This window comes from Seriola lalandi, unplaced genomic scaffold, assembly GCF_002814215.2.
Source record: "Seriola lalandi dorsalis isolate HSWRI2012SDOR001 ecotype SW California unplaced genomic scaffold, Sedor1 jcf7180002052086, whole genome shotgun sequence".
Classification (NCBI taxonomy): domain Eukaryota; kingdom Metazoa; phylum Chordata; class Actinopteri; order Carangiformes; family Carangidae; genus Seriola; species Seriola lalandi.
This window is the reverse complement of record NW_019522639.1, coordinates 141,363-166,435: the sequence shown is the minus strand read 5'-3', so window position 1 is coordinate 166,435 and position 25,073 is coordinate 141,363. Positions and strand designations below refer to the sequence as shown.

The 25,073-nt window shown below is 40.2% G+C and overlaps 1 protein-coding gene across 1 annotated transcript in view; it reads left to right on the top strand.

The window, feature by feature from the left end:
• col25a1 (collagen type XXV alpha 1 chain) overlaps positions 1-25,073 on the top strand; it is a 143,627-nt gene that overhangs the window by 99,949 nt on the left and 18,605 nt on the right. Inside the window, exons 7-17 of the mRNA XM_087172126.1 lie at positions 2,402-2,473; positions 3,149-3,265; positions 4,456-4,491; positions 9,712-9,738; positions 11,310-11,354; positions 13,271-13,315; positions 13,945-13,971; positions 16,536-16,580; positions 21,613-21,645; positions 22,116-22,151; positions 24,137-24,181. Of these exons, the coding sequence (XP_087028252.1) occupies positions 2,402-2,473; positions 3,149-3,265; positions 4,456-4,491; positions 9,712-9,738; positions 11,310-11,354; positions 13,271-13,315; positions 13,945-13,971; positions 16,536-16,580; positions 21,613-21,645; positions 22,116-22,151; positions 24,137-24,181 (528 nt within the window). The remainder of the gene's footprint in view (positions 1-2,401; positions 2,474-3,148; positions 3,266-4,455; positions 4,492-9,711; positions 9,739-11,309; positions 11,355-13,270; positions 13,316-13,944; positions 13,972-16,535; positions 16,581-21,612; positions 21,646-22,115; positions 22,152-24,136; positions 24,182-25,073) is intronic.

Genomic DNA, 25,073 nt, shown 5'->3' with positions numbered 1-25,073 from the left:
AAAGGGTTTTAGGATGAGGACGAACTTATGTGTTTGGCAACGTAACACTATCTCGGGAAAGGTTGGCTGAGGTTGCTGGAGTGTAAACTTCCCCAAATCAAATACAGAGCAGGACAGAGCTGCTAACATTACCCTAAACTCTGATAGCATCCAGGACCAGCTTCCACACAGTGAGGAAATGCTATACAGTGGATGTGCTAGTTGTGAACGGTGCTTTTGTTAATATCACCTATAACCCCACAAATGAATGTAGTTAAAGAGTTAGTTAATGGAGCTCAGTTACTACTGTATGTACTAAGCTAGTTAGTCGTCATGCTAATGATTGTGGCAATTGTGTGTAATTTTACATTACAGCAGACAAATGCACCGTTTAATCCACTTCTGCTATTTTTGGTTTGAAAAAAAAGACACCAACCTCATACACACTGCTTTGGCTCGACAGACCTCCCCACAACTTGAAAGACCTCCCTAGCTTATTTACCACTGCTAAGCTATTTAGCAAACAATCAATTCATGTTTCAGTGGACATTTATATGGCATTGTGACTGTAAAAGTCTATTCAATAAGGCCATGCAAGAAAATAAAAATGTATATGTCTATGTATGGAGAGTATCCCCCAAAAGAATAAAACTTAATGGGGTGCATTCATTTGAGAATAACATTCAAAACCATGTTTAGCTAACGACATGTCAGTGTTTCTGTACTCAGATCAAAGCTTATGTTCCACTATAAACCATTGTCTCCTCTTAACAAGCAGAAGACCCGATGCTTTCTTCTTTAATTCAGTTTTCATGAGCGGATCACATCTGTCATGACGATTGTTGACAAGGGAATAGGAGTTGATTGAATTTCCAGTGAACATTTCAATCCTGTGATGTTCCTCAAAACTCCATGAACAATACCACTCCTCAATTGACCAGCATATTGTAGTGCAGAGTCTGTTCTTTAATAATTATCTCAACAAATGTTCTCTCTGTATATTTGAAAGAAAACAACAGGAAATTGTTACTTAATTATGTAACACACTCTCTACACCACATGGCCCCAGTGCCATTATTTCACGTCAGAGCAAAACATGGACTTGATAAGTGGTGAATTTTGAAAATAAAATGCTGGTCGTGTTTATGTGTATATATATAATTGAAATGTCTGGTCCTCAAAACTAATTGCTTGACAGATACATTTGAGTTTGGCTTTTGATAATTAGAAAAAGAAGTTAGGAAATTATTTTAAATCCCACATCTTACTTGACAAATTTGTAACAATATTTATAAGCAGGATGCTTATCTTCTTCCTCCTTTATCTGTTTTTGTTCACCCAGTGTTTGAATGTCATGCGTGTGTTGTGCCATGTTCTGCTGTTTGTCCCTTTAGGGATTGCCTGGTCTCCCTACGCTGGCTGCTTTGCACAGCAATCAGATCCTGACTGTCAAGGTTTGTCGGTGGTGGTGCCGCCTAGCTGCTTAGTCCGACCCCTCTGCAGTACACACTGGGAGTAAATGAATCACTGTCGGCTGCTTTTCCTCAAAGCCCGATGATAGAGTAGACACAGGAAAAACCCCATCTAATTAATCACAGCCAGTCAATCGTTATCCCCTTCCTCAATGCCACTACCAGTCTTTCACTCAAGAGATTTCTGTTCCATGCTACATGCCAGGTCTCCCATTGAAAGCAAAGGTGGCCTTTTATAGCCAAGTAATATGTAGCGGACTGGAACAAGAATAAGCATCCAGAAACCAAGACATGGTCTGGCTTGTGTCCATTGATGCTAAAATGAATGGAAGGAACTCTAAGAGAAATACTCGAAGAACCAAAGTGGCAAAATGTTTTTTTTAAAGTTCATGCCCATGGTTCACCACAAATCCTTAAATCCACCAATTTGGCCTTCAGGATTGTTTCAGCGATGTATGAAGCCACTAAAACCAATGGACACTAGCAGAATAATGCATGCATTGAAAGGCACAAGGTTAGATATCAACCTCAGCTCAGAGGGTCATCCAGGCTGGTGTCAGTGCGTGCAGCTCCCGGGGTCTGATTTCGCAGCAGGCACGATGATGATGATGATGACAGCGCTTTCACAGAGGAGGAGAAATTCCCATTTTTCCAGGGACTGTGAGGCCGCCGTGGCGCCCTCGCACCCCTGAGGTGGTAATTATGGTCCCTGGCTCCAAAAAATAAGCCCAGACTTCCGAAGCAAACCACCTCTGTGCTGGAAAAGTGTGGATTTCTCCCCCCATGTGTGAAGGCGCTGGACCGGGGTTCATGAACACAGGCCTTTCTAACAAAATCTGTTTCTTTTTGCATTTGCCTTCCTCCTCCTTCTTCTTCTTCTGGGACCTCATCCTTCTTCAACCTTCTCTCACCTCTGACCTACGACCTCTTGACCTCACACACCTGCTCAGATGGTCTTCCCTAAGATCAATCATGGCTTTCTTTCCGCTGACCAGCAGCTCATAAAGCGGCGGCTCATTAAGGTAGTGGCTGTGTCCTCACTCGTCTCCCTGTCCACCGTGCCAAGTCTCACCGAAACACTTCTCTCTTGCCATTCTGCAGTTTGCATGCAAGCCTTCAGTCAGACCTGTCACATGCACTATTATAGTCCTTTTGGTTATTGTTGAAGGGAAAAATGGAAGTTTCTTTTTAGAAAACAAGGTTTTATTAATGTTTCATGAATTACTGTCCTGGCACTACTTAAAGCATTTTCCCTAAGTTAGATTGCTGAATATTTTCATAGAATTTCTTATAATGCAGTGTAATAATGGACCACACATTCTCAGTATATTTTTTTGCCCTGATTATTGTAGCTCTGCTCTGACAAATGTGATTTTCTTTTTCAGTCAAATCCTAATGCACAAGCCCTATTCAACTCGTGAGGTCCATTTAGGAATGCATGCATTTTAATGGATTAATCTTTCAGCTATAAATCAGAACAATTACAGCTCCATCCTTATTGTCGTATGCTAACTGTAGCCATAAGATCAAAAATGCAAACTCTCCTCCGTGTTTTGAATGGAGGCAGCCCATACCCACCCACCAGATCATTTCACTATTCTCTTCTTCATTATCATTTAACTGCCGTGGCTCCAGTCTCATTGGATCCAACAATATCACAGCATAATGATGTTGAAATGTGTTATTTTGCCACACAGGGAGATCAGGGGCAAGCAGGACCACCTGGGCCTCCAGGGCCACCGGGTCCCCCTGGGCCGAGAGGGCCTCCAGGGGACACAGGCAAAGATGGGCCCAGAGGTGTGCCTGGTCTCCCAGTGAGTATTGATCTTCACCTGATGTGGAAAATTTGTTTAGCTGAAGGTTTTCTTTTGCAGTCGTGTGTGAAAACGGAAATGACTCAGACAAGTTCTCCGGATTTCTCCTTTTAAAAAGAAAATGCACTGCACTGTTTCCAAACAGGTTAAACTCTTTTCGCACTCATATTGAAGATGGCTTTGACTCTGTGCCGGAAGGGTTTATCCCACTGAAAACTGATCTAACGAAGACTTGACAAGCTACATTGCAGTTCATTGCCCTGATGTCTTTAACTAAACATGAATACGCTCCCCAAGAAAATGCTTTACTGTATGGATTTACGTTTACTTGGTTGGTTTTCATTACAAAGTAATATTTTCCATGTCTTTAAGCCTGTCACTGGCATCATGCTAATTTATGTGAACTCTGCCTGTGAGAGAAAGAAGAAACAGAAAAGGCCTGTCAATTATGTTCAGCCATAAAACCTTCCCGAGGGCTCCAGCTGATCTTTATTGACTTGGCAGAGTTCGCAGTGGGAGTGCAAAAATATTAAGTGTTGTTTATCTGCTTCTTCCCAACTTTTTGATGATTATTGTTTTCAGTTCTTCCAGTTGCAGTTGCAATAGTTGTTTTTCCAAGAAATTAAACTTCCCTCGCTGCGGCACTGTATTTCTCTCATGATTTATTTCTCCTGCCGTGAAATACTCAGAAGGAGGGTGGCAAAGATTGTCTTGTAAATGTCACCAAGAGGCAAAAAAGGAATAATGTATGAGCAGGATTTTGGCATAGAAATCTGGACATGGCATATGTCTCATATCTACCGCAAAACCTGTAAGAACATCCAACATCCAAGAGCCAGGTCTGAACCAAAAGCGGAGACATAGAACAAGGTTGTTGGACAGAGCCAGTGAAGGGTGCAGGTGGCACAGCATGATAAATGCCTTCCAGCCAACTTGCTATATGAGCAGAACAATACTGAGCTCCGCTTGGCAACCTGGCCTCTATGCACCGTAGTGACTGCTGAACACTAAAAGAAATGGGGAATTCAACCATAATGTGGAAAGTGCTGCGTTTTGAACCAGACAATTGGACTTGTTTTGCTCTGAACACTGTTTATGATCATTTTAAAATTCCATGCGTGTTCTCAACTTCTCAAAGAAGACTTAGCTCACTGCTCTGACGTTAACTGACTGCTTTAAATTTCCTATAGGGTGATCCAGGGCAGCCTGGAGACACAGGACCCATGGTAAGCAAAAAGCCTTTTTTTCCTTTTGGAATCACATTGTCTTCACGGCCTGTGGCTCACCTTGGATTCTAGTTAGCAATTTAACATCAGTAAACTGTTTGAAATGTCGGCTGTAGAGGGTTCACAGCTAGCTTGAACTCATGTCATGCAATTATGTTCTGCAAAACAGCCGTCATGTAGGGATGCTGCCACTTTTTTTTTTTTAAATGTGGATTTTAATTATGAGAAATTCATAAAGTGGTTTATGGTTACTATGGTGAATATTAATGACACATTTTATGATACCCTCCAAGAACGTACGCTTTCTCTCACAAAAGCCCTGATACAGTAGGGACAAGCTGTTCCAGTTAACAGCAACTGGATACCACTTGTGGTGTTCAGCAAATAAAGCATGTGATTAAAGTTTCCTCATAAAAGCTACATTGAATAGGTCAAGCCAAATTCCAGAGAAAGCAAGGTCTTTGGTGATGTCAGTTCTCACAAGTGCAAGGGAGGGTAAGTGAAGCTGACAGAGGAGGTGTTATCAAACGCTTTCATCTCTGATTCCATCTCCTCAGACCTTTTCCATGGTGTGGAAAAATTTGGTGCAGTGGAAAGAAATGGACAGAGAAAATAAAGGATGGCGAGTAGTAAAAAAAGACACATTAGCTGGAGAGTAAGCGGAGTTTAAAGCTAAGTTGTTAATCATTTTCAGGTCACTTAACGTGCTTATGTTTCATCTTTTGTTGGTTTTAATTACATGTTGGTTTTTTTTTTTGTTGGTTTTAATTATGTGTTGTTTTTTTTGTTGGTTTTAATTATATGTTGGGTTTTTTTGTTTTTTTTTTCTTGTTGGTTTTCATTATACGTTTTACCCATTATCAATTCACGTCATTAATGTCAGATTTGCAGTACATGGTCGCAGGTGTGCTCCCATAAGTCTCCGGTGCTTACACAGCTTCTCGTGGCGGATCGCTGGAGTATTTTTCCAAAAGATGAAAAGCGAATCCCACTCGAAATGAGCTCAAGAGTTGTGTATGAAAATAAAAAATAAAAAAAAGAGTTGCTCACTGTAATTCATGAAATAAGGCATACTATTTCACGAGTATATATACAACATGACGCTAATGTACTTTTAACAAGGAATAATGTCAACATTTGGAAATCAACCCCCCCCCCCCCCCCCCCGTAAAATAGCATGTGATGAGCATATCCCAGAGGCTGTAAAAAGATGTGACATGGCCACTCAAACACAGTGGAGTTGCTTCTGTTTCCATCCAGCAGCAGCTTGCTTGCTGGATGGGCGTAAGAGGCTGGAGCAATGGGCTCCGCTTTGTGCAGCAAGCTGAAAGGACAAGCTGTGATCGGCACCTTTCAGATCTGCACAAGTGAGCCCAAGGTAGGGATGGTGAAGTTGCTCCTTAACACAACTACTTCTTCTTTTACGGTGCTCTAGGAGCGAGGGCCCACTTGACACAGCTCAGCGTTTTTGATGTAGATGCTATTGTTTAAGAGGCAAAAGTAGATTCCAGAGTTTTCCAGCAGCCTTCCAGGACATATGGTGCTGGTTAGAAGGATTAAACTCTTGTGGCGCAACAAGGAGGGAGGGGGAGGTGGGAAGAAGAAGAAAAAGAAAATATTTTCAGGACTTAATTCAAAATCATCAGTGCCATAAGGTGTCTCTGGGGTAAATTAAGGGGGTCTTCAGCTCTCGAAAGGTGGCTCGCAGCCTCGCACACAGTTTTCATTTGGAACTTGATTTTGCTTCAAAAAGACTAAATATGGAAGACCAGTGGTGTATTGTATGGAGTCTTCCATCCGTAACTGAAAAACCCCCTCCAGCTGCTTTATGCTGTTTTCAAAGCAGTTCCAATTATATTGCAGAAGTTCACTGATCCACTTTTACATCCTATTCATTCCATAACTACCCTCAATGTACCAGTGACTCACCTTCGATATTTTTTAAAATGCACAACAGGCATGCATGGAGGGATCTCATTTTCCTAATATGCCTGTATAATGAGGGCATACCTATAATATTTTGGTGTCCTTGACTAAGTTTTTCCTTTAATGTGAAGCCAAACATGAGGAGCAAAGATGTGGGTAAATGGCTTAGGACATGCTACGTGCTCTCCAACAATGTTGTGGCAAATGTCGACATCAATGGGTAAAAGCATTTTTGTATGGAACAACTCTGTGTTTTCTTAAAGGGAAGTTGTTGTTATTTTTTTACAACCTGGGTCTTATTGTCATAGTTGTGGGTAGTATACTGTACCTATAGGCAGGGCTGTAACCAAGATTTTATTACAGAAGGCATTAGGTGATGTTTATTGCCCAGGAAGTGCAGATAGAAAGTAGCTGGTGGCTAAATCTGGTGCAACACCTCTCTTCTATTTAGTTTTTTTTTTATGTTATACCACAAGTATTTAGTTATTTAATTTATTAATAATATGACAGAAGTGTACGCCATTTTTTCTACCAAATCTTCCATCCATTCCCTGGTGTAAGTTTCTCCATTGTGAGGACAATATGTAATCAAAACTCTAGAAATATAATATATATGTAGAATATGTGTGTAGTTATACAACTCTAATTAAACCAAGGCCAAGACCTCAGAGTCCTGACCCTGCCTACATGCAAGCATAATATTTTACACACCTCTGTCTTTGTTGAACAGCAAAGGAATACAGTTTCCAAAAGTCTTACACAGTACACACAGTCTCATCTTAACAGACACACCGATTGCAGTCATGTGATGGTACAAATGTGTTTTGCATTTCAGAGCTACTTCTTGGCTAAACCCTAAGGTCAGATGGGTGGCCTACACTGTGTGCTGTATTCTGGCTAGCTGCAGTGCTGTTTACAGTTGTAGTAGCAATAAAGCTAGCGTGATTAAAAGGTCTTATAAAATGAAAGGTCATGAACACAGTTTAAATAGAGCACACAATGTCTACAAGTGCTGCAATAATGGCGACGAGCACAGTGTTATGCTAACCTGCAGCTACACTGGCCAAAATTAAGACAATAAGACCCGGGCTGTCAAAAAAATAATTTTCCTTTTTAAAGCTGAAAGCACCATAATTGAATGCAAATAACAGCATAATATTGTAAGGCCCCATTTCAAAGATGTTGCAAGTGAAGCAGGAGTTTGAACAGAAGCTCTTAATGTGTACCCTAAAGCTCGAACATGTAGCTTTTCTGTGCTTTGATCAACCCAAATATTTTTCCTGTAAATGCTGAGCAAGGGTTGCACGCTCTGGGATTTCCTCAAGTGGCTGAGGGTTCAACTACAGTCTGAGTGTGGGAATTGACCCGGCAGTCGCCTCAGTGTTTGTCATTTCCAAGTCATGAATGAAAGCACCAAACATTCAGCGCTTTGTATTTGCGCTCGGATGCTCGTCTTCAATAGGCGCCTTGTTGACATTGCACATTTATGGATTCTTACCCTTTATGAATGTTAAATGAGGGAGCGAAGGTGTGATATGCTGAGCATGCGCTGTCATGAACACTTTTAGCTGAAATAATAATTATCTTTTTCTTTTTTTTCTTTTTTTTTATGGAAATCTTGAAATTATCCTCAATTTAAATTTTCTAGCGATGTCAGGGCCCAAAGCTGAGAACAAAAGAAGCAGGACCAAGACTTCCTCAAGGGCTCTTGACTCTCTGAAAAATCTCCTTTTCAGCCAGTAGCCCCTGAGTGCTCTCAGATGTAGCCAAGCTAATTAGCGCTCAGGCGAGTGGCACATGCTCTCACATACCTAGTGGGTCATAAAGATGTTTACCAAACCCTACTGAGGATAGCTAACAAAGGCTTTTAAAGGCAAGCGGGAGGAAAACCTTTTTCTTGGTTGGCTGGAATAATGAAAGTTGTTCATTGAGGTTTTTGTTAAAAGTGCAGTTGGAATGCACAATAAATGAGCTGCAACTGTGTGGGCCTTTTCTGTAAATGTGAGAACTTGTTGCTGCAGCATTTTCACAAGCTAGTTTTTGTTTTAAAAAAAAATTGAAACTGAGAATTGGAAACTTTTAGCTCCGGTCACTTGGTGATCGCCTTGTTTCATCAACAGAAACTAGGCAAGATATGGAAAGCTCCTACAGTTTATTCTGAGAAAATTGGTAATTATTATGGTCCTTTTAGCTAAGCCAGGCATCCATTGGTGCTTTGGCCACAAGGCATATCTTGGCCGCCACCAAGCTCCATTTCTTCTTCACAAAAATTTGCACTGACAGTCAAACTTTTCAACCTGCGTGTGTCCTTGTTGGCTACTTTTTAATACAGGCACAGAAAGTTTTCACACTCATCAGGAGACCAGATCTTTAGTTTTGCCAATTATACTGCATCAACAAGACGCTAAGAAAGCTGTTGTTGTAGAGGTCTTGTGTGGCATAAGGTCTATCTGGCCTTGACCCAACTGCACATGATGAGCCAAATGGCTCCATTTACTGTGGATCCTGAGCCGACAGTGAGAAAAAAGCTGGCCAACATGAGGTGTCATAACAGCCAAGCGTAAAGGTGTTGATGAACTGCTGTGGGTACTGTAATAGTTCAGAGTCTGGTTTTAGCCAGCATGGAAGGAACTCACATTCAGCCTGATTTCTCATTTTATTCATAAAGCACTCCTGCTGTTTTTCGGAAGGTTCTGGTGGTGGAGGTTGAAGATGGCCTCCAGTTTCTCTGTGGTGTCCCATCAGCAGGTTTAGAATAGAAACTGTCCTCCCAGACACATCTATCACTTAAATCTCAGTCAGAGATGTGGCGCCTTTTTGCCCTGTCTAACTTATTAGCTTTTTAAGCCTTTCCAGCTATTGGCCCACTTAGGTAATGAACCTCTCTATGTGTTGGATTGTAGACTTAGGATGTAGAACAGTCAAACGAGGCAAGATTTTACAGACGCTAAAATGATTAAAGAAAGAGATCAACATAAAAGATAAAACCATAAAAGATTTTGTTATTCATGGTCTCATTAGAGATTCATGTTTATGGTGCGGCTCAATGAAAATAAGGCACAGAGTGAGTTGATTTTCATTCTTTGTCGAAGAATGAAACAAGGGATTGATTGTGATTCTGTTCTGCCTGAAGGGTGTGTGCTCTCTGAATGAAATCCTACCAGAGCCTTTGCCAGTCTCTGTGCTGTGACCGTGTTGGCTGTGCAAATCATATTATTTCATCTGACGTGCACCCTTTTGTTCTATTTCTCTTCCACTCTCTCTCTCTCTCTGTCTGTCTTTTCTCATTTATAGGGGCCTGAGGGGCCACAAGGGCTGAAGGTGAGTTACAAAAAATCATTTCTTGTTCCACTGGTACTTCTTACTTTTCTTTTCAATTAAATAAAATGAGGTTATCGACTAAAAAAAAAACATCAAAAATACATTTCACACTGAGAGGTGCTTTCTCAGTTTTTCTTTTCTCTTTTATTCCTAATTTTAAAGTAAACCAACGAGGAATTTCTTTAGCATTAAGAAAAATGTTTGGGATTTGATAGCAACTGTGCACAAGTTGCACAAATGTCAGTTAGGGTGAATAAAGAGACAACATGAGGAGGGAAAGAAAAAGAGTGAGTCAGAGAAGAGAAAGACAGAGAACAGAGACCCCGGAGCTAAGTGCTGTGATACAGGCGGCGAGTCCCTGGCGGCGCTGATGTGAAGAACAGATGTAAACCTTATCCAGCCATCAGGTAGCTGCCAGTGTTTGTTCAGTGTAACCCAATCAGACACTTCCTGTCTGCGCTGTCATCTGTCGGCAAGGCCTCCCGTCGGTGTAGGAGGAGGGGTGTGTGTGTGTGTGTGTGTGTGAGAGTGTGTGGAGGGGTCAACGATGACACACCGCCGCGTTAATGGCTCATAAGCCAGGCCCGAGGCTACTCAATTAGATCTGCTGCTGGTGGAGTGCCGTGTTCAGCAGAGGGGCCACGTCAACAATTATTCATGTTTCATCACCGTGGTGATTCATTTGTTGTCATTACATGATCTAAAGTGGAGAGGGAATCAAATACATGAACTTATCTCAATTGGAACAATATATTTTATGAACTTTACCATCTTTATGTGCTCCACTCTCTATTCTCCCTCATCCCAGGTTAGTCAATGTTAGGTTCACAGTTATATATTAGAGAAGACCCATGTTTTTCACTGGTTAAAGCCTGTGTATCATTGTTTTACCCATCTCTGATACATCTGTAAATGTGATCATGGTGATAGTGAATCACTTATATTATGAGGGAGCACGAATAGCCAACACAAGCAAACCACTACGCAAGATAGTAAGAGCTCATTACAACATGTTCGGTTCAACCTCTGACTTTTAATCATCTTGTTTTTATTAGCTAAAGGAGAACATGCAAACATGAGAGCTGCAGAATATATAAAAAAAAAAGAAAGAAAGGAAAAAAAAAAGCTCAACAGAGTTATTCTCAACACCCGTTCTTACCCTCTGCCTACCCAGCAGATCTTAAAAAAATGGCATGCAGTATTTATTCTGGCCTGGTTTTGTAAGATCAGCACACTCCCGGGCGTACATAGAGAAGTGGTGCCGGGAACAATAGACAGCCCAGGAGAACGTCTATAGGCCGTTTAATCCCAGATCCGTTTGTGTGCTGCGTGTTGTGTCAAACTTTGACTGAACTACAGTTTTGTTTTTGAGCAGATTTCGTAAATGATTTTATGTTTCCTTTGGGTGTTGGGTCCATTGGGAGACAGTTTAGACAAAGTGCATTGTCACATATATTTACCTAAATTTCTGATAATCCTAACTCTACAGTTTTTGTTTCTTTCCCAGTGAAACACAGCGCCATTTTTTTTTCATGCAGTGACAACTAAAAGCCTTTGTGTTTATTTCCCAGGGTTCACTCGGGCCTCCTGGCGTCCCAGGTGTTGACGGACTGAAGGTGAGCACATATCAACAAAACAGTTGATGATTGTCGTACAAATTTCTACGCCTTTCGTCTTGTTCAGATGGATATTTTAAAACTGCTACAAATTCATAATGTTAAACTTTTCCATTTTAAATTGAGCAGCTCCTCTAAATTTAACCGGAACATGGCATAATGCTTCCCTCACAAAAACCACAAAAGAAAAAGTTCAGAGAGCCAACTTCCATCCACACCTGAAAGTATTTTATCTTCCAAAGGTTAACTTAGAGTTTTCATTAGTCTTTTTTGGCCATATGTTGTACTTTTCATATTAGAAAAGTTCTGCAGCACATTCTGACTATTTCAAACCGCTATCCTATTTAGGCGAAATCCCCTGGGCTGCATCTTCAACTCTTAACCACAAAGTACCGTTTGGAGCTGCCTGTGAATCTGCTCACACTCTCGGCTCATTTCTGCATTTCATTCTCAAACCGAATAAAGGAGACACAGTGCAGGTGTTTCACAATGGAGGGAAAAATGGAAAAGCATATTTATTCCAGAACAAACGATGGTACAAGTGACGAGAACGAATGAGGAGACGATTGGAGAGGCACCATCTTTCAAATCTCACGCGTGCATTTATAAAGATATGAGCGGAGAGGCACGCATGGCCGTAATAGGAACGAGAGTAAAGAAGTTTCATTTTGAAGTGAAAGCCATACTGACTGTGGAGACAGCAAAAGCTGAAGGCCTAATTCCATACTTGTGTAAGGAGTGGGCTTTGCCAGCACCCATGAAATAGAACTCCAATGCTGTGCAATGCAGTTATAAAACAGAATCTGTTCTGGTATGCAAGTGTCACTCATGCAGAAAGATGAACTCTGAGGCAGTTACGGCTGCCCTGCCAGCAGTGGCAGGTTGACTGGCAGACATCGTATTGATCTGACAAAGATATCCACTGAAAGGGGATGATCACTAATGCAAACCTTATCAGCCCCGGTTTAGGAGTTTTTAATCAGACTCCATCATCATTATGGCAATGAGTCCCATATGTGAGCTGATAGATGAGACTAGATTCCAGCATTTATGAAGAGTTGCGCCGCCAGTGTGTAGTATGGGTGTACATTGATCATACACACTGATATTCCCGTAAAGCTTCATGCAGAATACATCATGAAGCATCAAAGAGTTTTGTTAAAAGACTCAAAATGAAAACAATAAGAAAGGGAGAAAAAAAAAATTAATGATATATACAGTAACCCTCATAATACTGAGAAGCCCATTCACATGTATTTTAATCCAAATATTAGATTGCTTTATTTTCCATCCTGGCTACATTAATCAGAATCATCCGATTAAAGTCGTGCGTCTGGGATGAGGAATAGCTGCAACTCCTCTAAAAGGCTAATGATGTGGTAGGTTTGCAGAGGTCGGCAGGTTAATTGTTCTTGGCAACGGATGAACTGAGGTTGGTTTCTCAGTCAGAGCTGCAGAGAACAAGGGATTCAACTCACACTAACAGCGAACTGGCATTCAACAGATGGACTTGGCTTTCTTCTTTTGCTCATGTTCAGAACCAAAGCGGAGATAATTAAGCTTTTAATCAGCTTGTTTATCCTCTCTACGTTCAGTTTGTGGTTTTAATATTTTATACTTTTGAACTTTTTTGGAATTTTATGGTATTTATTTAATCCTAGCTGTACATTAACAAGTGGAAAATCCACTCCATCTGTTCTGTCTACTGCTCGGTTATTGACTATCCTGCAAATGTCTACCTTTGTGACACGAACCTCACCCCTGTTAAGGTTAAAGGTTATCTCTATCCAGGGAGAAAACTTAAAGCTTTTTTTTTTTTTTTTTTTTCCTTGTATCTTCTGACCTTAAATCAGAGGTCACAATAGTAAAGCAGCACACTCAATACAGCCACTGTGTGTATGTTATGCTGTCCTTAGGGGGATGTTGGCATCCCAGGATTCGACGGTATCCCCGGAGTCAAGGTCTGGTGCACACATATTCTGTGTGCTCTTATTCTTTTAATTCATAGCGATCATATTTTTATTTTTGTAGTTTTTAAATAATTTATCATTTTTCATCCTTTCCCATCAAAGAAACATTGATTTCTCTTTAGCTTTTGGACACTTGTCGCCATTCATGCTTTTTTAATACCATTTTTTTCATTACACACAACAATTTTACATATTAGTTAGAAAACATGTATATCTTCTCATTCATTTTTGTTGGATATCATGTTCACATGATCTGTATTTGCCAGTAGATCAATAACAACAGGTCACCTTCATTTCAGAAATCTGTCAATCTACACATAGGTTTTATTCAATTAAATTGTGGTGGAATATTTTTATTGTTATTTTAGTCTGTTAATGTCGACAATTTATTGTAGTAACTACAAGTTTTGAAAAATACTTTAAAAGTTTTTTTTTAAAAAAGCTTTTACTTGAGGGTGTGTCTGGGGAAAAGACGACCATAACACAAGAGAATTTCCATAATCTAACATGACTTTAACCCCAGATACAATCTGATCCTTAGTGGCTGCAATAATTCCCCAACTGAACCCAACTCCCCCTGAGCTTTCCTGTGTCTAACGCTCTGCTTTCTTTCCCAACAGGGTGAAATGGGAGAGCGAGGTGAAAAGGTAACGCACTAATTCAGATCACCAAACATTATTGTTAGCATCACTCTTGATATTCCACCATGTGTTAGAACAGCCGCCGTGATAAAATGACGGCAGCTCCGCCTTTACTTCTCACAGCTCCAGCTTGTTTTTCCAAAGGGGACTCCCTTCTGAGATTTGGCCATCATTGAGTCAGTGAATCACCGAGTCAAAAAAATGAACACAATTTCTCCAACTCCAGGAGACCAAAAAAACTGAACCCGCACAATAGCCTCACTGAGGAAAAGCTGCCTTATTCCCTCCATTCCCTGATTTTGCTGGTGCCCATATTCACTGCAGTGGATGGGAGGTGTGAACACCGACAGATTCGAGAGTGAGGCAGCCTGGGAAAGGTGGTGATGACTCATTGTGCTTCATTGACCACAAAATCTGCCTTCAGGCAGTCGTTCTTAGTTGCTCTCAGTTTTTCTTCAAATCGGAGGCTTATTTCCTGTTATTAATACACCTGGTTCAGTGTCGTAATGCGGTTGCGCGGTCACAATCTCCTAGCAACCATTTTTCACAGCATCATAGGTGTCTGGTGGAGAATTAGCCACATGGAGATAATGGCTCAATATACAGTAATAGAAACTGAATCTAGGAGATTATTATGTTGCGAGATCAAGCCACTTCAATAAAGTGTTTTATAAAGCACTGACCTGACAAGGTAGACTGTCGCTGACACTGTGCTGCTCTGCTTTTGTCATTTAGTTTTCACTCTAAAACAGAGATCCTCCTCAAGATCCTTTTAAACAAAGCTATGCCGACTTATGACCCCTTGGCCTTGTCACAGCAACTCACAGACACAACCTTTCTCGCTTTTTAGAAGCGTAAAAAGGGAAAAAGTATCCAGTATTTTATAGTAAAGAAGGAGAAGCAAAGATTAGAGAAGAGGTAATTATCTTGAAACCTACTAGATTTATCCTGCGACCCCTCAGAAGGTCGTCACCCCCAGGTTGGGAATCACTGCTCTAAAGCACTATGAGAATTTATTGTGAGGCACGGAGGCGGAACAGTTGTGTTAACATGAGCTGCAGTTTTTTGGCATTGTTTGCTGACTAAAGAGCCAGCAGGCAAATTCAGGAGAGCAATTAATCCTGACTCTACGCTAGTAGTCGTTTTAACTACTAACATATAGAATCATAGATGGTAAAGTAAACAGCAATTAATCTCCTGACACATGCTTGATGTCATTGAAGCTGTTACAGTCATCTCATTTTCTTGACTTTCTTTTTTTTTAATGGTCTCCGCAAGGACAGAAACTTTGATTTCAAATTGGAATTGCTGTTCATTATATGAGCAAACTATTAGACTATCATTTACTCAACATAAAATCATGTGGGTTTATCAAAGTTAAAATTATTCCGTTCCTGCCAAAGACAGCACTGAAACTCACTCCAAAGGGCTATGAGCTTTTTATTCGAGAGGAGCCAGATATGTTAACATAAACTGCTGTTTCTGGCATTGGTTGTGAATTAAAGAGCCAGCAGGCACATTCGAGAAAACAATGCTAGCCTAACAGATAAAAAAGTGTTTGTATGAGAAGCACAGCGCCTCTTACACAACCCTTTATTTGAAATCCTTGGATTTGCAAGTCATCTTCAAATTAGGAACATGGAATTATAGAAGTGCAAGGATAAGTATTATATCAACAAGACTCCAAGAGACTGCAGCCACTCGAGAGGCTCTGTGTTTTAGCATACGAACATTTGCTAAGTAGCACTAAATACAAAGTTGAGCTGATATGAATGCCATTACTTATCTATTACTTAATGGCAATCTGTCAAACACTTGTTGACACATTTCAATCTTAAAACCACACATTTCAAGCTCATGGTGGCACTAGAAGAAAAGTCAGTACATCACTGAGTGAGTGGGATCAATTGTCCAGCAACCATGAATGTCAGTACAAAATCCAAAGGCAAATCCATCCATCCATCCATTCATCCACATGTGAAGACATTTCAGTCTGGACCAATAACTGTATATAAAGATACATCTTTATATAGAGTTACTGGTCTGGACCAATGACGAAGGCTGACCTGCCGACCAACATTGCCATCCACGGAGCCATGCTGCTCGCGTGACTACACTCAGTCAATCTGTTCTGCAATCTGCAAAGATGGAAAAGTTTATTAGAATTTAGAAGTGAAGTTTTTCACAGTTGATGCCAGGAGTTTATGACCTCCATTATGCCCCACAGAGTGTATTACATCACCTGAAATCAGTCATATTTGAACTATGTGTAATGACTCAGCTTGTGACCAAAGTGAATTTTACATGTACATTAATGGCACTTCGTCTTTGCTGCAGTGCGCTTGGGTTTTTTTTTTTTTTTTTTTTTTTTACAAGCATCCATTAAGCTATTTTACAGTGCACTCAATCACAGAAAGAGATTTGTCAAAGTCCTACTGTGTGTTATTTAAGTCCAATCTGGCAACCCTGTTGAAGGTCTTTGTCTGTGGATTTTAGATTCTCATCCGTCTCGGTTACAGTCTTGCAATCGGTAGACTTTATATGATTACCTCTGTGTGTTTTCATCACAGGGTGATATGGGTGAAGACGGACCGAAAGGTGATATGGGGGAGAAGGTATGTAAATTCCACTTTACCTGTCATTCTCTTTGTTTATGTCTTGGACCTGGCTCAGAGAAACAGCAGAGAGTCTCTCTGTGGCTGGAAAACATAAAAAAAAAAAAAAAAAGTTAATGTTAGCCATGTGAGAGAAGATCTGTGGAGAGAAGCGGAGGCAGAAGTAGCTGAGGTCAAGTGCCATCAGCTGCAGACAAAGCTGCACAACAGCAATCATCCTGGCACTTGATGCGTCCTTTGTGCTTAATGTGGACTTAATTGCTATGCTACGCTGACGCTACATTTTCTGGTTGGATTGCTCCTGCATTAGCTTGGGAGCATTTATCATCAAGACAGCTTGTCAGGTTGGGATCCATTTCCAACAAAAGGCAGAGTGAAGCTCATCTAGACAGATTGTTCAAGTAATAGATTTGTGTTTCTGTCCAGAAAGCTTTTGTTGTCGGGAAAGGTTTTTGTTTTGCGTTAGTTCACTGACATCAAGTCCAGAGGCAGATTATGCATCCCATCCAGAACTCGCCACGCTGCCTTTGCTGTTATTATATTATTGAAGCAACACTTACGAAAACAGATCACAGCCTTATTCGTATTGAGTGACCTCATGGCAAAATTTAGGCCTCCCTTTACCCTTCAGACTTGTTGCAAAGCATTTCAGAAACAAACCAATTATGGATCGGAATTAATGATTCATTCAAAATGTTGATTCAGCTTCTCACATTTCTGGGAAAAGGTAAAAAAATAAAATAAAATAAATGTTCCCAAAATTGCCAAAAATGGTAACACAGTTGCTGAGAGCAGACATCAGACACAAAATACAGTGATGTTTAATACACAGGAGATGCTTCTTTTTGAGCGAGTTAGGCATAAAAACAAATATTACTGATAGACCAGCAGCGGAGCAGAAGCAGTGTACTCAAAATGTCACTGCCAATTTATTGCTGTTGAGCAGAGGACAACTTTGATAACTTCTCACTTTATGGGTGCTCTGTCTTTTTTTTAAAGACTGCCGAACACAGCTGCCAAGAAAGACACCATTTGAAGGAAACAGATGCAGGATATCATCTGTGGAGAATGAGTGAACAAAAAGGAAAGTGGAGGCGATAAAACTTTGCAGCTCAAGCACAGCTTTGATCTGGTCCACCTCAGTGCTGTAAAAGGAGAAAAAAATGATGGGTTTTCGCCGCAGGAATGAAACAGAAAAAGTGGAATTGAGTACTATAGGAAGGCAGACTTCTGTAGCCAGTCACCTGCCATTCATTCTTCAAGAGCATAGCCATGTATTTGTAATAAAAAAAAAAAGAGACAAAGCAGTGCAAAGGAAATAGTGAAGATTTTTTCATTATTATAGATAGGATTACCTCATCTTCTCAGATTGTCAGTGTCAGGAAGTGAAGTTTTTAAACATTCGGTTGTGGCAGCTATAATTGCTTTTCAATCAAGACATACATCCAGATGAGTATAAAATATACCAGATACACCAAGGACTGATTTATTTTTCAGTGCAAGTGCTCAAAGACACACACATGATCAGTCAGAGGAGAAAATTGCACATCACTCCACAAGCCGATCCCCCCCTGTCATCATGTGGACTGCAGAGTTTTGTGTCTGATCAATAGCTCATCCCTGATATTATTGTTTTTGCATGTAGAAGAAGAAAGCAGAGAATAGAGGGACAGCGGAGGGGAGGGAATCTTCAGTCTTCCAGGCTGAAGATGCCAAAGCTAACAATACACAGCACACACTACGGGGAAAATGTGGTAACACGGGGTGAGAGGTGAGGCAGTGAAAGCTTCGCTATGGTGAGCAGAGAGACCTCGGGGAGTGCAAGGGGGGTGGCAACACAAGCAGCCGGACCAGACTTTACATGATACAAAAGGAGATTGTTATGACGGAGGGGAGGGGGTCTGCAGAGTGTGAAAGAGAAAAAATGACAGGACAGATACACTCACATGCGCGCTCACTCAAAGACACATGTTTAATCGCAGGCGTGCAAAAATCAATTTCTTTCACTCCTAAAGAGGGCAATCTGTTACACTCTGAGTCATGAATGAGAAAAACATCATATGTACCTGAGATGAGCAAAAAACCTGACACCATTCATTAATCTGATGCTTTGTGAATTCATGGTTGGGTGGGGAAAAAAAGTGTGAATGTGAAAGTCCTGTATTCAGGATGTAAAAGTGCATGCGCGTTATTCAGAAAATGTAAGGATTAAAAGTATGTATCATTAAGCATTATATTATTGTATTATTGTTAGCAGCATTTTAATGTTGCAGTTAGAGCTACTTTTTACTTTACTATAGTATTTATATACAGATGCACAGCCTTGATCTGCTGAGTCACTATTAACTATAGCTATCAAATACATGTAGTGGAGTAGAGTATAAAGTATTTTAAAATTTTACTTAAAAACAGTATTTGAGTGAATGTACGTATTTTTTTCCCACCACTCTTTATTGTATATATTATGTGGCAGATTACCTGCTGTGTTGCTTTCATAAGCCGTCATCAACTGTGAAGAGAAATGTTTCCAACAGCCTCTGCATGTCCATCTCTGGCCTCCTTTAAAACAAATCATTACCACAGTTAAAAGCTTTAGTTCTAAACCATTTACTTCTGATGCATTCTGCCTAAGTATTTAACTAGGTGTGAAATTAACTGTGGCTCTTCTCATTGAAAAGTCGAAACTCACAGATAGGAAAATTCTTTAAAGGTTTTGAAAAAAAACAAAACAAAAAAAAAACCCTAAGTAAACTCTGGAATTGGCTTTGGGAAGTTCCAGGCTGTGAGCGCTTGGCTCTGGCCGATGTGGCACAGCGGTTGGTATAAATTTTGAATCCTAAGATCCGGTCCAAGTTCTTGTGAACTGGCCAGGTTTCAGCTGTTGGCAGTTTCTCTCTGTCCTGGGAGCCAATCATAATCCGTGTCGCCTCACATATATTCTAACTAAGTGTCAGAGGTCAGTATTCAACTGAGGCCGCTGAATTTGGTCATCTCTGCTAATGACCATAATATGAAGTAAGAGTCATGTTTTGAAGGCTGTGGTGCCATTTAATGGTTACATTTGTCACAACTCAGCTCCGGCTTCACTGCTCGCTGATTAATTCTCTCCATCTCATTCGTTCTCACCAGGCAAACATCTGGAAAAATGCCTGATTTACCAAGCATACATTATAAGATCTTCATGCTATTATCTTTAAATGCCAATATGCACTGACAGTTTTGGATGCCTGTAATGAAGTGGAGCTGTGGCGACAGCTCTCCATCCTGCTCTGCTCTGCGGTTAAATCACAAGTTGTGGCCTCACCGTGGTAATTGGCCCAGTTGGGACATTTCAGCACTCTGTGCCACACCTCAACTCACCTCCCAACTCCACCACTTTTTCCATCTCATACTACTTCATTTGGAAGAGATGAAACCAGTGAAAACTCTCACTTGGTTGCTGAACTTGGTGTCACTTGTGTTAGGTCTGTCATGACAAGAAAATGCCGATGGTATTTATCAGTTCAGCAGCAGGGGAGTGAAGTGTTAATTGCTTGTGTAGAATTCTCTGATACTTTTCTTCACATGGGGCGTGTAGGCTTTTTGATTAAAAGTGTGTAAATCATGCTGTAAATGGTTGTTTTTCACATTATTAGCTCCTTATGATCTCATCCTACTGAGATTTTTTTTTCTAAGTTAATTATGCTTACATATAGTCCATAGCTTGATTACGAGTTTAACAAGGTGAGATCTTTTGTATTTTCTTTTTTGTATAAGATGTAACAATTGAGTACAGATGTGAGACATTCTTTTAATTATAACCCTGCCAAATAACAACAGGTGTAAACCAGTTCTTACTTTGATGTTTGTTTTGTTGAAACAATTATTCAATCAAGACACAAAAACGCCAGAATAATGGGCCTCTGTATAAAGTTTCCTCTTTTGTAATGATTTTTATGTCAACCACAGATGACATCCATGTTGTTTCTTTTGTATGTGACCAAAAACGTTTTTACTTTATGCCTTTCATTCGTCTCCTCTCACCTCAGCTGTACCCTTAATAAAATATATAAGGACTTGTGAAAATGGCCATATAAAAATCAGAACGATAAGTTTTAAGATAGGGATAGATGCAGTTGAGTATGCAACAAAACCCAGCTGTAAACAGTAACACAGTTTATTGTCTGCAGAAAAAAAATGCTGCAATTAAACATGCCTTGTGTGCTATGCATTGTAATGACTCCCATAAAAAGCTGAGGGCGAGAGGCATTCCTTCAGCAACTTCTGAGCGTGAGGCGTATGTGTAGTGAAACCACAGTCCACACCAGATCTACAGACCCCGTCTCCTTCTCCCCACTCCCTTTTCCCACCAACCGCCCATAATTACGCATATTGGCCTCTTGTTTTATGTCTGTTTTTACTGTACACTGCAGTAGTAATGCAACGCAAAAGAAAGGGCCTGGTTCTGGATGTCTGGATGACTTTGCTGGAAAAATGTGATTTAAGTAGCTCGGTCTCCTCTTAGTTCAATACCCTACCTGAAGAGATGCTTTGAAAAAAGGGTTTAAATAGCTGCTGTGAGTACAGTATATCTATCAGGCCTCTTACCTCCTGTACTGTTGTGGATTTCTTCTATAGTGTTAGATTTCACCCCTCATGTCATCACCAGTATGCAGCTGCACAGTTTGACAGTGTGAAAACGATGAAATGATTCCCAGCACTGCCGTAATGAAAATGCTCGCTCAAACTTTTGTGAGAAGGTACATTTAATCTGAGCAGAGCTTAGAGTAGCAGACAATCTTCTTTCTAATTGGATTTTCACTCAATTTTGTCCAGACAAATCAGTAAATGCAGCAGTTGCAAAATTATGTTCTGCATTGTTTACTAAAAGAAGGCTTTTTTCATATTTTTGTAAATATAATTGCACAGTAATATTCATTCCTGTTGTGATTTTAGAGAAAGCCTCATTGAGTCTTATAATACCCTTTGTCATTTTTGGACAGTTTTCCAAGTTGTACCTCTCTAACTTTTGTTGTTTTTATCTTTTCCTTAGGGAGATGCGGGCTCCTCTGCAGCAGGCATCAAGGTGAGAGCTAAGCTAACACTAAAGGTTTTTCATTGTTTCTTGATGCGCATTAGGAGATTGTTGCACCAGCTGTTTGTAAGTTCAAACTTAGCCAAACAGCCAATTAAAAAGATTTGCATAACACAAACTAACTAGTTCTTACATAAAGATTATCTGTTGCTACATATTTACACAAAATAACTTCATCGTATAACACTTAGCTAACTCAACAGACTCCAAAACTAACATTAGCTTGCTAATTTTGCTAATTATGGTGAAGAGTAAGATTTATATGGTTGATAAATCACTATACTAATAATGCTATAGCCTAAATGACTGTTAGCTAGGTTAAGCTAGCATTCATCAAATGAAATTAGCTGGTAGCACTAAGCAGGACTGGGAGACTAGAAGTGCTAACAAGGACTTTACTCACTAACTTATTACCAGAAATGAAGCAGCTGAAAAAAAAACACTCTTACTATGTATTACAGGGCGAACCTGGAGAGCCTGGACGTAGTGGACAAAAGGTAATATTGCACTTGGCTCACATTGTTCTTGATACACTGCAGATAGATGATGGTAGCTTGATGGATAGAAATAGATGAATCAGTGATTGGTGATCATAAGGACTAACCATAGTTATATCCACTTGAATATGTAGTGTTTGCTAGTCTTAATAATGTTTTTTCTGTATTGATAAGGGAGTATAGTTGAAATATTTGACTATACAGTAAGAGAAATAGCTCAACAGGCAACAGCTCTCTTAAAACATTTCTTTACTTTTCTTCACTGTGACTACACTCACCTAAAAATTTTAATGGAAAAAGGTGAAGCTCCAGTCTGTTGCGCAAGATAAAATAGCTCAAGTTTTGACATGAGCATTTCAAACTCAGTTGAACCTCGCTGTTAAAAGTGTAATAAGGATGGTTGTACATGGGGGAGCAGAACCTGACACGTTCATCACAGTGCTCCGACTCATTTTACATTTACTTTGGCTTGATACTTGGTCTGAGCCTATGTAGGGTCCCAGGTATTTAACTAATACCTCTGGATATACTAAATCTTTTTGGATGTTTTTTGGATGTTTTTGCTCTATTTTATTGTGACCTGTACTCGTCAGAGTCTAGCCAGGTCATCCCATTACATTGCTTTGCATTCGTCCGACTACACACATTTTTTCCAGTTCAAGCAATGTTTGTTTGTTCAATCTCTTTCTCCCATCCAGCTTTTATTCTAGTGTTTGACTAAATTTCAAGCCAACAAAGGAAATCGGGGGAATACTGTTGAAGAAGCAGTTGCAGATGAGATACTAATAAAACAAGCATGCAGCAGAAGAGGAGCTGTTTTCCTGAAAATAAAGTACATTACTTGTCCCTGCTGCCAAGATTGCACCAGTGCCGCATTTAATTACACTTTTTAATCCCAAGTGCTGCACCCCATTAATTTTCCCCTCTCTTTTCTCTGTTTGGACAAACTGGTTCCAGACTGACAGAAGGGCTTTTAGCAAATGTCTTTTTTTTATGCTGTGCTGCAAAGAAAACACTTGTGGCCCAACTAATTTTTGACTGCTTTATCTTATCTCTCGTTTTACAGACCTTCTGCTTGTGCTGACACACTTACAAATCATATTTCTCATCATATCGGCCATCACGAGATTGAGTTGTTGTTCCTATTAGATATTACCATTTGGATGGCATTCAGCAAGTGTTGGTGATGTAGTAGTCCACAAGAAAGACTTTTATTCATTAGTTTTACAATGCTTTCATTAGCCACAATGGAAATTTACAGCCCTCTCTCTGATCCCCAGAGTGCCGTTACAGTTGATCATTCTCATGCGGCGCTAATCATTTCTTTTCATATGCCATAAATACAATGGTCTTAATAGAGCGTTAAATTATCCTGAGTCAGAAATTTTGTTTTGAAAGTCTCGCAGAGGCCTCACAAGGGACTTGACCTCTGATTTTTTCCACAGCTGGATTAAGTGACTGTGCGTTACTCAAACTTGTATGTATAATGGGAGTCTGGAGTTCCGACCTTGGTAACAGAGAAATAGGCCAACTCTCAACTTCTCGCACTGCCAAACTCTAACGACCTTGAAGCCACGGCAGCTCTCTCAATCAGCTTTTGCAACTTTAATCCAAAGTATCTCACAGTTTTTCCTTCCAGAAACTAGAACTTTTCACACCTGCCCAAACCAATAAAATCATAAAACTAAAACTCCATTGCACTTGTGGAGGGTTGAGTGTTATAACAAGCACTAATCTCGCTGTCAAGCCATGGTTGCATGAGTTGGTATGAAAGTGCATGTGCAGTACCTTCTACTAGTGCTTACCGCAAGCAAATGACAGTCAACATACACTCATGGACAGCAGACCACTTTTCGCAATTACAGCAGCAGATAGCCAGAAAAACTGTGAAGTGTAAAGTTAATAGAACCCCAAAGAGCCTACAGATGAGGCTTGACTCAGCTTAGCTTGGCTTGGCTGTAACATGTCACACTCTTCCTATGTAGGGAGAGCCAGGACTTCCAGGGCTGCCTGGACTCCCGGGGATAAAGGTAAATGCTTCGCTGTTTTTACCCCCAGTCATTCCCCCAGTGTTGTCCCTGTCCATCCGCTTCAGCCCGTCTGCAGCATAGTTCAGAGCGAAACTCAGCTGACCTATTGTCATGCGTTATGTATGACACATCAAGGTTTCATAATCTTGCTTTCCCTGCTGTTTGGGATTTGTACCGTGACAGCGAGGTTACATCTGCTGCGGTGACAGAGCCACAGTAATACCTGTACATTCAGTGCAGCGAAAAGTAAGGAGCTTAGGCAAACTGACGAAGCCAACCAGTCAATGCTTTGGATCTGAACGTGCCACAAGTCAGCAAGAAATCTGTCTCATTAAGGTTTGTGAATCCCATAGAGGTCTATGAATTAATGATCACACCACTGCAACCCTGGAAAACACTTCAGTCTACTTCCAGGAAGTGGCATCAAGAGGCTCGCTGCAAAATGTGTCAAAACTACTGCGTGTTAAGGAGAGGAAATTTGATTTTTATTTGATTATTTATTTATTTATTTTTCAAACTAGGCTTTTATTGTTTTCACTAAGGAGCTTGCTTTTTTTTTTTTTTTTTTTTTTTTTAACTGTTTCATAAAAGAACAACAGCAGATGGTGAAACTAAAGGCACAAACGGCACATGATAATTCACTGCCAGAATAGCAACCACCTCAGTGTATTTCAGGATCATTAGCTTGAAATATAACATTTGAATGTAAGGAATGCTGAAACAAGCATGATGAGATGATGCTTGTTGCTGTTTTTGATGTTGGTTTTTCTCTTTTTGTATGCTTGTAATGTGCTGGCCTTGTAAAAAGCCCTTTCATTTTATATTTTATATACTCCTGTTTTTACTTAAAAGGCCTGAATGCTTGATGGATTCTAACAATATTTTGCTAACG